The 12751-nt window shown below is 40.1% G+C and overlaps 1 protein-coding gene across 1 annotated transcript in view; it reads right to left on the bottom strand.

The window, feature by feature from the left end:
• BBS7 (Bardet-Biedl syndrome 7) overlaps positions 1–12751 on the bottom strand; it is a 50060-nt gene that overhangs the window by 26042 nt on the left and 11267 nt on the right. Inside the window, exons 5-9 of the mRNA XM_036762276.1 lie at positions 10990–11176; positions 8330–8402; positions 5568–5684; positions 1064–1194; positions 152–236 (exon numbers count right to left, since the gene is read on the bottom strand). Of these exons, the coding sequence (XP_036618171.1) occupies positions 152–236; positions 1064–1194; positions 5568–5684; positions 8330–8402; positions 10990–11176 (593 nt within the window). The remainder of the gene's footprint in view (positions 1–151; positions 237–1063; positions 1195–5567; positions 5685–8329; positions 8403–10989; positions 11177–12751) is intronic.

The following is a 12751-nucleotide window of genomic DNA, read 5'->3' as shown; positions in this document are numbered from 1 at the left end:
TCACGGCCTTGGGGAGCAGCCCCAGCCCAGAATGTCTCCTCCCAGGGGCTTTCGAAGCTAAGGGGCAAAGTGGTTGGAAACAAGGTAGTATGAAGGAAAACACAGTCATCAAGAGTTTAAGAAATCACTGGGCTCTCAGCATTTACTCTACCTGAATATGTGGTTAGCACAATTTCATCATAACCGTCCTTCCCCACACAGCCACCCTGGATGGAAGTGACACTTTCAGACAATGCCTGTGAGAAATATGGGAAGCAGGATAGCATCCATTTTAAAAAACAGACTTCTTGTTAACATAAGCAGCAGGATGCCTGATCCTATTAGCATGGTGATAAAAAAAATCTAGACTGGTAAGGGCTCAGAAAGGGTTCTGCTGTTTAGATTACAAGGGTTCACTAAGAATTCTGACTGCCACTTGGCTATGATCCCTATATAGAGACAGCTCCCTGTGTTCAAAATGGTACAGCTATGAAATCGTTCAATCTGTACTTGGATATACACACACACATGTTTATACAACATACATATATATATACACACACATACACACACACACATATACACATATGTTGTTGTTCAATTGTTTCCGTCTTGTCCAAGTCTTCATGACCCCACTTGAGGTTTTCTTGGCACAGATCCTGGAGTGGTTTACCATTTCCTTCTCCAGCTCATTTTACAGATGAGGAAACTGAGGCAAACTGGGTTAAGTGAATTGCTCAGGGTCACACAGCTAGTTAAATACCTGAACTAAAAAGATGAGTCTTCCTGACTCCAGGCCCAGCAGTCTATCCATTATGCACCAAGACCTGGGTTCAAATCCTGCCTCAGACATTGCTAGCTGCGTAAGCCTGGGTAAGTCACTTAACCTCCACCTCTGTCAGCTTCCTTATCTATGAAAACAGAGATGATGGTAACGACGGCACCCCCCTCCCGAGGCTGTAGTGAGGATCGGCTGAAATAACAAGCAAACCTTAAGCTGCTGTGCAAATGTCGGCTATTAAGATCATTATTATTCTGTCACTTCTTTGGTGCAGGAATAAAGTGCTATCGACACATGACTTACCTGGTCAAATCGGAGAACGGGCTCGTTGGCAGCATCAAAACTATATACTTCCACCATTCCATCATCTCGACCAACAAGTAGGTCTTTAACACCGTCTCCCACAATATCGAAATAGTCAACACACAGAATGCCTTCGGTGAAAAAAGAAAAAGCCACACACCACGACTGCAGATGACAGCTTATAGTGAGGACTGAATTCAAGGCAGTACTGAGTACTCTAAGGTAGGGATGAAGAGGGATAAAGACTTCTGAGTGTAACGGTGCACGGTGCACGGTGCACGGTGCAGGGATTAGTCCCTGCAGGAAACCAAAGTATTCAGAGTCCTTCGTGCATTGAAATGGTTGGCCAGCTACACGGCTCGTCACCCATGTGGGTCTAACATCTTCCTGTTTCCTCCTGTGGTTTATAGAACACACTTTCCCCCTCCTTGAAACAACGTTATGAACAAGGATTAACCTTCAAATTCCATTTAAACCATAAAATAGCTGAAATAGTAGTACTCTAATCTCATTAAATGTATCCTCATTTCAAGGACTCTCGGTTATACTTGAGACTAAGGCTGACCTGAGAAACTGTTATTGAATTTGTTTCTATGAAAAAAAAATTGTTGACATACGACTTTTAATGAACTTTTAGTTCGACTTTTAGTTTGACGTGTGTAAGCTGGGGCTTTCTCAACAGCAGGAACTGTTTGGATTTCAGTACAACCCACTGCCTTAGAGGCAAAATCTAAGTTAATGAGTCCCAAAATGTAACAACCAGAACTGGGATTCATCTAACAAACAGTTAACGTTTAAACCTTAATCTTTTCAGTTTGAGATTAAGTAATAACTTCATTGGTGGTAATTTTTATCTAATGTATTCATGATCTTACTGAGAATTTAGTATAGTGGGAAAAACAAACAAACACTGAACCTGAAGCCAGGTAAGATCTGGGTTTAAATCCCAACGATGACACTTCCCATCCAGGTGATTTAACATCTCTAGGCTACCTCAGTTTCCTCATCTCTATAATGGTGCTAATATTATCTGGAGTACTTACATCACAGGATTATTGTAAGAATCAGATAAGAAAAAAATATATATTAAAACTTTGTAAACCTCAAGGCACAATGGAACTGCTAGTTGCTGCTATAATCACCAGCATTCTTTTAAATCCACCAAAGGTTTATTAAAGCACCTATTTTATTTATTCATTTATTCATTCACTCATTTACTTATTTAGCAAAGCGATGAAGGTACAAAGATAAAAATGAAACAGTTCCTGCCCTCAAGAAATCCACAAGAAGCTGGAAGGGACAGAAGTCCAGAAAAACAAACCCAAGCAATACAAGGTAATTTCAATGTGCACTTTTGGCAAGAAAGTGGATAAGATGCCCGTGCTCTCTGGTCCAGAGATTCTACTGCTAGGCAGTGGTGTGACTGCCAGCACAAAAAGAGCTGCTATAGATATTTTTGTACATATGGGTCCTTTTCCCTTTTTTATCTCTTTGGGATACTTACCTGGTAGTGGTATTGATAGGTCCCAGGCTATGCAGTTTTATGGCCCTTTGCGTATAGTTCCAAATTGCTCTCCAGAATGACTGAATCAGTGCATTAGTGTTCCACTTTTCCCATATGCCCACCAACATTTTTCTTTTTCCTATTCTGTAATATTAGCCAATTTGATAGGTGTGAAGTGGTACTCCAGAGTTGTTTTAATTTGCATTTCTCTAATCAATAGTGAGTCAGAGAATTTTTTCACATGACTACAGATAGCTTCTGAAAATTGCCTGTTCATATCCTTCGACTATTTATCAATTGGGGAATGACTCATTCTTAGAAATCTGACCCAGTTCTCTAGATATTAGAGAAGGGAGGCCTTTGTCAGAGAAACTTACTGTAAAAAAATCACATTTTCTATTCAGCTCTGTTCTTTTTCATCAGGAATACTTGAAAATCCTCTATTTCATTAAATATCCATTTTTCCCCAGAAGGATTATACTCAGTTTTGCTCCTCTGCTCTGCTGAATATCATATTCCAAACACTCTGATCCTTGAATGCAGAAGTTATTAAATCTTGAGTGATCCTGACTGTAACTCCACAATATTTGAATTGTTTCTTTCTGGCTGCTTGCAATATTTTCTTCTTGACTCTGGGATTTGGCTGTGATATTCCTGGGAATTTTCATTTGGGAATTTCTTTCAGAAGGTGAGCAGTGGATTCCTCAAATTTCTATTTTACCCTCTGGTTCTAGGACATCAGAGCAGTTTTCCTTGATAATTTTTTGAAACATGATATCCAGCCCTTTTTTTTTTTTAGCATGGCCTTCGGGTAGTCCAAAGATTATTAAAATTATCTTTCTTTAATATATTTTCCAGGTCAGATGTTTTTCCAATGAGCTATTTCACATTTTCTTCAATTTTTTTCATTCTTTTGATTTTTGTTTTATTGTTTCTTGGTGTTTCAAGGGGCTGTTAGCTTCCACTTGCCTAATTCTAATTTTTAAAGAATTCTTCAGAGAGATTTTGTGCCTCTTTTTCATTTGGCCAATTCTTTTTTTAATTTATTTTTTTATTTTTAGTTTAAACATTCAGTTCCATAAGTTCTTGAATTCTAAATTTTCTCTCCCTCTCCTCCCCTCTCCCCACACAAGACAGTATGTAATCCAATATAGGTTCTACATATACCTTTGCATTAAACTTATTTACATAAGGGCCAACGTTGTAAAGAAGAATTATAACCAATGGAATGAATCATGAGAAAGATGAAACAAAACCAAAAAAAAAGGGGGGGGGGTGGAGAGCAAAGAGTTTGCCTCAATCTGCATTCAGACTCTGTAGTTCTTTCTCAGGATGTGCATAGCTTTTTCTATCATGAGTCTTTTGGAGCTGTCTTTGAACCTTGCATTGATGAGAAAAGCCAAATCTATCTCAGTTAGTCCTTACAGATACAATTCTGTTTTTTAAGGTACTGTTTTCTTCAGTATTTTTCTGTCTCATTTACCAAGCTGTGGACTCTTTTTTTCATAATTTTCTTGCATCATTTTCATTTCCTTTCCCATTTTTTCTTCTACCTCTATTAATTGATTTTTAAATCCTTTTTAAAGTCCTTCTAGGAATTCTTTTTTGGGCCTGGGACCAATTCACATTCTTCTCTAAAGTTTTGCATGTAGCCATTTTGACTGTTATCTTCTGAGTTTGTGTCTTAATCTTCCCTGAAATCACAGTAACTTTCTATGGTCAGGTTCTTTTTGTTGTTGCTATTTGCTCATTTTTCCAGCCTATTTCTTGATTTTTAACTTTAATGTTGAGCTCTGCTTCCAGGGTGCAGGGGGCACTGTCTCAAGCTTCAGGTTTTTCATGCTGCTATTTTCATAGAGCTAGTACTGGGGGGAGGGTGTCTATTAATTTTCATTTTTCCAAGGTGGTATGATCTAAGGAAAGATGTGGTCCCTGCTCTCCTGGTCTGTGAGCCACTACAAACATTCTTCTCTGCCCTGGAACTGTGACCAGGGCCTCTGCTCTCCTACAGCCATAATGCTTTTCTTCTTATGACCCTGGAATTGTGATTCGGGCTTCTGCTTTCCTGGGACCATAAGTGTCAGTGCTCCTTTCTGCCTTGGATCTGAAACTAGGGACCCTGCTCTCTTGCAGTCACAAGCATTGGGCACAGGTGCTCTTCCTCACCCTGGGACTGCAACCCAGAACCACATATCAGCAATGCAACAGAGTCATGCACTCAGTGCCAGCAAAGGTTCCCATTAACTTCTTCTGACCAGTCGTTTGACCTCCTTGGCATCTGTGGGCTGAGAGCTTCTGAAACTGCTGCTGCCACTGATGCAGCTGCCTCCAAGGCCTGCTACTGACTTTCTGGAACACAGCCTGCTCTAGGCCTAACCACCACCCTGGTAAGACAGACTTTTCTTATCAACCTCCTAAGTTGTTTTGGGCTGAAAAATTGTTTCACTCAGACCATTTGTTGGTTCTGCTGCTCCTGAATTTGATTTGAGGCTTTATTTCAAAGTTGTTTGTAGGGGAATTTGGGAGGATGTAGGTGAGTTCCTGCCTCCACTCTGCCATTTTGGCTCTGCCCCTGCCCCTTGTGTTCTTAACTCTGCAACATCACTCTTTATCCGTTACTGTAAGCCTTTCCACCTTTCTCTGTATTGTTATGTTCATTGCTTCCTGGAATATGCTTCCTTCTGAAAAATATCCATATATAAAAAACTAAAAACTATCAGTCTTAATAAACGCAGCAATTCAAGGAAGCCTCAGAGAAAAGGGAATGAGGATTCTTTTAAGTTTGTCATCCTTGAAAAGAGAATGAATGAAGTAACACTAACAACTCACTTAGATCCCATTATAATCAATTACAAAGCATTTTCTATTCATTTGCTTCTGATCTTTACAGCCACCCTGTGGGGTAAAGCAAGAATTATTGTCCCATTAAATTATGAGCTAGAGATTTAATAGAAATACCACTGGATTGTTAGAGTCCCCAGATAACAACCAATGACACACCTCCTCTCTTTTTCTCATTTCTCAATTCCCATTTATGGACTGGGTTGGATGCAGTGATCTGAATAATCCCAAGTTTTCCATCTGAGGTTCCAAACAGAAGATCCTCTCCAGATTCACCTAGAAAATCAAGGTGAAGTGAATATTTCTCCCATTTACAACAGAACCTTTAAGAAATAAATTATTCTCCTAACAGTTTTATCAGGGAAAACTTAAATCCTATGCAATGAGAAACAATCTGAATTAGTTTCTGGATGCATGTTCATAGAATGTTAGAGCTAGAAAAACCCCCAGAAACAATTAGGTCTAGCCCCATTGTCTTAAGGGAACTTGACAGGTGAGCTTGCAAATTGGCTGGGACTAGAATCCAAATCTCCCCATCCCCAAACTCCAAGTTCTTCCTTGATTCTTTTGACTACCATACAGAGTGCCCCAAAAGCCTTAATGCAGTTTTAAACTAATTAAAACTTTAATAAGAAATTAACTTATTTAATATTAATATTCAAGCTTTGCTAAATTATTTAAATTTTAATCAATTAGATAATTCAATATTAATATAATTAATCATGAATTGATTTAATATTTTAATATTTAATAATTTAATATTGAAGTTTTAATTCGTTAGAACAGCCCTTGGGCTTTTGGGACACCCTGTACGTACACCAATACTTCAAAGAACTCCTTCCATGGCCAAAACCTCACTCTCTACCTCTCTAACCGTAAAGATACGCAGTCTGATTGATAACTTTCTAAATTCATCTTTGAAAGGTGCCCGAAACCAGTCAGTATTAAAGGCAGAACATACCAACTATCACATTTGCCAGAGCATAAAATTCACATTTTAAAACAGAACTTCAGTTTTAAAAGGACATCATATTTAAAGCTATATGGTATTTTATGATAACTATGGTTCGTTCCCATAAATCTACCAGTGTTTGCAGGGGTTGTACAGAGAATCCTCTTCTGAAGTGTTAATTAGTCTGCACTGTAAGACAGCCAAATGGGCTGCAACCAGGAATTAACAGTTTTTGGCTTTTAACCAAATTACGTTATGTTGGGAATTATGAAATTTGGGCCTATAAACGAGAAAATGGAGAAGATAAAATCACAATTTCTTCATCAGCAGATGATTGTCTTCCTACAGTTATATTACCATGGCTCTGATTTTTCCTAAAGTTCTTATCCTGATAAACAGAAAAAAACTACAGATATCCCATAGCCCTCCAAACATCACAGAAATCACTAAGTTTTTAAGCTACCTAAATTATAAGTGACAATTTCTCTGAGAGGATGGAAAAAAAAATGAAATTTGACTACACTGGAACTCTTTGAAAAAAGGCTGGTGTTGGGAGGAATGGTCAAATACCCGCTTTTTTGGCTAATCCTGTCTAGCAACAAGGCTTCACCTATGACTTCCCATAGCCTGGGCACTGTGATAGGTATGGCCCCCCTATTTCCAATGTTCTCACAACCTCTTGGTACTGGCTACTTCCCTAGCTCAGACCCACAATGCCTTTCACCTCAACCACAGCTATGGCCTCCTAATTGGCCTCCTTGCCTCCAGTCTCTTGATTTTCCAATCCACAGTTCACATCTAAAGCACGATCTGACCATTTCACTGTCCCTCCTCCTCCCCCCACTTCCCTAGAGGCTCCACAACTACTTTGCTTGGGTTTTAGAGTCCTTCACAATCTGGGTTCAGCCTTCCTTTCCAGACACACAACTCTACTTCCTGCACACTCTCTATGTTCCAGCCAACCAGGGCTTCTTGCTGTTTCCTGCACATGCCATTCCATCTCCCTTCTCCCATCTTTATACTGCTGTTGTATTCCTCTCTAAGGTGCTTGTGGAAAACTGGATATTACAATTATTTGTGCTCACATCTTACCCTCCCCTGTCATGTTCCATGAAAGCAGAGACAGTATCTTTTCTAAGCTTCCTCTCTCTGCCCACACTAGTACAATGCTCAGCATACAGTAGGTAATTAATGTTTGCTGACTGAACGAACAGGAATATTTTAAGATGCATGATTTGACCTTTGTAATACAAATGATATTACAGTAGGGTTCTATTTTATCAGTTCTTTTAGTTTGAAAAAATACTTATCGAACTGTCCTTTGTAGGTCCCAAGGTTAGACTTCCAGTAACTATATATACTCACCATTCAGTGAAACTACAAAATATGTATTAAAGAAAAGAATTAACATGAATATGTCTTTTAGGGGTAGTCATAAAATCATTGGATTTTAGAGCTGTAAAAAGACCTTCAGAGATTATTTCAACCCCTTCACTTTAATAGTTGAGGAACATGACATCCTGAGAGATATTGCAATGGTTCTGTGGCAAAATAGCGGTCAGGACTAAAGCCCAGGTCTCCACGGGCAGCCCCACAGCGCTCATTGATTTCCTTAAAACCATACTGTGAAGATTGAGCTGCTTCTGTCTGCTGATTAGCAGGGGCGCCAAAGGTGTTCCTGATTCCCCCAGTTGTTGTTTTTTTAACTGTTTTTCTTCTGAACTTAAAATGTCGGCTAAAATGGTCATTTCGACGTCTATATGGAACAAGAGAACTGAAGAGGATGATACATGACCCCACGAACTTCTACAACACACAGATGACTTCTCTTTTAAAATGTATAATCAATTCATCACATAACTTAAAAATAAAAGACTGCAAAGAATATTACAAACATAAAAGTTATGTAGCGTTGATCTGTATCTTTAAACAAGTCAGCGTGGTGAGGATGAAAATGCCCTCTATTTACCACCATTTCCATTGTGTAAGGCGAGGACCGTAGGGGGGCCAGGGACTTCCACTTCATACATCATATCAGACCCCTGCGGAAAAGCATGACACGAAAACACTGAAAGAATGGAATTCAAAATCGTGTCGCTGAAATGAGAGCAAGTGTACCTCTGGTTATAAGTATTTAAATACAGTGTTGTGCACGAGCTTTACCAGGGGGGTGCTAGGAAATGTTTAATGACTGGCTTTGAGAGGGTGTGGGGGGAATGCACCCATGACACATTTGTTAGTTTAATGCGCACTTTATCACTTTCTCAAGTCTAGACAATCAACCACACAATAAATCAAGTCCTGATTTGTAGCATCTATCAATTTTCAAGGTTTAATTGCTCACAAAGAAAATTTAACAATTGGCTCTCACTGGCCTATACAAGCTGTCTCCAAGACACCCCTGCTTCTGCCCAAACTGAAAAGAAATCTGAGCCAGGAAAACAAAGGGTACAGAAAGGGGGAAGGGAAGGGGGCCAGGGAAAGGGAGAAGAGGGGAAGGGGAAGAGGAGAAACCCTGCAATTGTATGACAAACCTGTGAAGCCTCACTTGCGGGCAGAGCCCTGGGCTCAGTGGGGGACAGGGAGCAGCAAAGCTCAAGTCATACATGGCGCCACCCTCAAAGGGCTTCTTCAGAAAAGGGCCAAATTGATGTTTACAGTTAATGCTCACAGATGTTTTTTCCTGCTTCAAATATTTTATTTTTCATTTGCTTAATTGTAAAGTTACCACTGACATAGATCGTTGCTTTGGACTCAGTGACAGGCCAAGCTAAGGACACAGCTAAGGACACAGCCCTCCCTTTGTTGCTATTGGTCAGTCACCTTTTCAGTCATGTCTGACTTTCCATGACCCATCTGGGGTTTTCTTGGCAAAGATGTTGCAGTGGTTTGCCATTTCCTACTCCAGCTCATTGTACAGATGAGGAAACTGCAGTGAACAGGGTTAAGTGACTTGCCCAGGGTCACACAGCTAGTAAGTATCTGAGGCCAGATTTGAACGTAGGAGGATGAGTCCTCCCGACTCCGGGCCTGGTACTCTATCCACTGCACCATCTAGCTGCCCCTAAGTGCAGAGCTGGATGAGATGATCTCTAAGATCACCCCAAACTCTAAATTTCTGATCTTAAAATGAAGGTCAGCCCTTCCTTTTGTTGTTGTTAGTCATTTCAGGCATGGCCGACTTTTCAGGACTCCATTCAAGGCTTTCTTACACAGCTAGAAAGTGTCTAATGCAGGATTTGAACTCATTAGGATGAGTCTCCCTGATTCCAAGCCCACTACTCTATCTACTGTGCCACCTAGCGGTCCATGATTCTCCCTGCATCCACCCAAATCATGTATCCTCATTCTTCTCGTGTTTCTTTCCTTGGACTTCAAGAAGCAGTAGAATAGAAGAGGAACATAGCTTTTTGTGGTGGCAAAGAACTGACCCATCAATTGAGGAATGGCTGAACGAGTTGTGGTATACGAATGTAATGGAACACTAAGAAATGAGGAGCAGGCGGACATCAGAAAAACCTCAAAAGATGTATATGAACTGATGCTGAGTGAAGGGAGCAGAACCAAGAGAACAATGTATACAGTAACAGCCACAGTGTGCAACGATCACCTTCAATAGACTAAGCTCTTCTCAGCAATGCAATGACCTAAGACAACTCCAAAAGACTCATGATGCTATCCACATCCAGAGAAAGAGCTAGGGAATCTCAATGCAGATGGAAGCATATTATTTTCACTTTTTTTGTTTTTTCTTTCTCATGTTTTTTCCCTTTTGTTCTGATTCTTCTTTCACAACATGACTAATGTGGAAATATGTTTAACATGACTGTACATGCATAACCTATATCATGTTGCTTGCTGTCTTGGGGAGGGAGGAAGGGAGAAAAATTTGGAACTCAAAATCTTATAAAGATGAATGTTGAAAACTATCTTTACCTGTAACTGGGAAAAATACTATTAACTGGGAAAAAATCAATATGACAAAATTTTAAAAACAGAAGAGGAAGATAGGGTCATGGAAGTCCTTGGAGAGGAGGCCTGCTTGCCTTGATACAGCCAGGAACTTGGGATCAGAATAGTCTTCAGACAACAAAACTGGGTACTGCTTCTTATAGTCTAGACAAAGTCTCCTTGACAATGGCCAAAACACTGTGCACAATGTCCTCAAACTAACAAGACAGTTGAAAATAAAAATTCAACACAGCACTTGTTACCAACACAGTGACAAAGAGTATATGATTCTCTATAGAAGTGTCCTTGGATAAATTTCTTTAGTATTATTTCAAATTAAGAGGTGTGTGTGTGTGTGTGTGTGTGTGTGTGTGTGTGTGGTCCAACTGGACTGTTAGCTTACTCCCATTCCCCAATGTCCCCATGTCCTCAGTTTCCCCTTGTAGAATCCTGAGCATCTTTCAAAGGCAGCTCAGATAGCACATCTTACATAAGGCCTTTCCTCATCCCCCTCTCTCTGAAACTCCTTTACGTCAGTTAGTACAGAATTAGTTACTTATCTGTTTTATGCCCCCAGTGCAACGGGCAGTCTTTGTATTCCTGGCCTCATAAAAAATGCCTCTTGAATTGAATGTGGCTTAAATACATGAAAGAAGGAAGTCAACAATAGTCACGTACCTGTAAGACTCGAAGCACTCTGTCCTGACAAGCCAGGATGGGTATGATACAAGGCAACTTTTCAGCTGGGAGACAGATGACATCGTTGATTTTGTCCCCCGACAGGTAGTAATGTTGGTCTTTGCAGTCACAGTAATGGTTATAGATGTAATTGGCACAGAGGAAGAGATCTGAGCCAGAGATGTGCCTGGGAACGAGAGACAACCTGACAATTAAAAAGTCAATTCTCGAAATGGCAAACTAAAAACTCAATTTTCTTTTGAGACTAACATAAAACAGTTCACTTCTACCAAATGCTATGGTTTTCCTATTGCCTCAAAAGGCCCATAATGCCTTGCTTCACTTCCCTCCTTAATTTCTGCGTTTTCAGTATTATGTTGCTACAATTCTTACAATTCCAGTATTATGTCGCTATACAATCTATGTTGCTATGATTTTTATGAGAATCTTGAAGAAGGATAATTTCAGTATTCTCCTGGAAAAATTGAAACTGGAGAAAATGGAAGTAGAGATGCTGGAAATGCAATTATGCATTAATGGAAACAATTAAGTGACTGATTAAGGAGGAAGTTATCTTAAGAGTAGAACAGCTTGGACAGTAAACTCTGAATTTTAAAAATTATTTTAAAAGTATAATTGGTCACTGTGGTGAGAGTAATAACTACTCAAGTCACTCTCCTACGGGCTGAGCAAGTTTTTTGTTCATTCTTTCTTTCTTTAAAAGGCAGAAAAACCATCTCCAAGACTTGATTGGTCAAAAAAAGTAGCGCTCTTATGGCACTGAGGCAGCATCCTGATGAGTTGGGACATAAAAGGCCAGCCCAATTAACACGTAATACTAAAGAAATTTATCCAAGGACACTTCTATAGAGAATCATATACTCTATGTCAGTGCCTTCAGACTTGATGGATATCCAATGGGTGGCTTGATCTGGATCCAGGCTGAATGAATATTCTTTCCCTGCTCAGGCTAAGTGTATTTCCTTTCGTCCCTAAGCGTTAGCTAGTCTGTTGCATCTCATGTCATTCCAATCTGAACCTGAAGCACCTGACTGGCCTGCCTCTGACCCGGTCTACAGTTGTACCTACTCTAACAATGGGACAACTGAAGCTTTCCATGCATTGTGGCCAGATCCTTGCAATGAATTCAAGAAAAGAGTTCAGCACCTAACCATGTTGTGCAGCATCAGTCTAATGTTTAAGGAGTAAGAGGATGGCCAGAGGGCCCTTGGCTTCATCACCTCGCTGTGGCATCTCCTTCAGGGACCCAGTGCCTTCTACTTTTCCATGCCCCTGCATCCCACCCCCAAGAAAATCCTGCTTTTTGGAAGAGTTTGACTTATTTTCACTAGTACTTACGGCTCAATGTGCCACCCCTCCCAGCTTAACTTGGATATTTTATAAGGAATAAATCCAAAGGCTTCAAGCCTTGTGTAAGATGGAATATGGAAGAGATCTTCTCTGACTCCCATGAAATGTCATGAGTAGGGGGTCACCTATTCATAAGGCTGGCCCTATTGTCAAAAAAAAGTTAATATGGAACAAGGTGGCAGCAAACCAGTATAAATGCCCAAAGTCTGGGTTTTTCTTTTAACCTGACTCCATTTCTTTGTTTAAAAAAAAAAAAAGTCTGCACAGCTCTTACAAAGAAGACAGAGGAACAAGTGGGAAATGCAAGATTATCAAAACCATAAAACTGAGGATCAGATCTTTCAAGGAGTGCATTGGCTTATACACTGTGCCCCTGAGGGAAGGCAGGCCT

The sequence above is a fragment of the Trichosurus vulpecula genome, chromosome 6, assembly GCF_011100635.1.
Source record: "Trichosurus vulpecula isolate mTriVul1 chromosome 6, mTriVul1.pri, whole genome shotgun sequence".
Taxonomy (NCBI): Eukaryota; Metazoa; Chordata; class Mammalia; order Diprotodontia; family Phalangeridae; genus Trichosurus; species Trichosurus vulpecula.
Note: the sequence above shows the minus strand (reverse complement) of the source record. Positions and strands in the feature narration are given on the sequence as shown.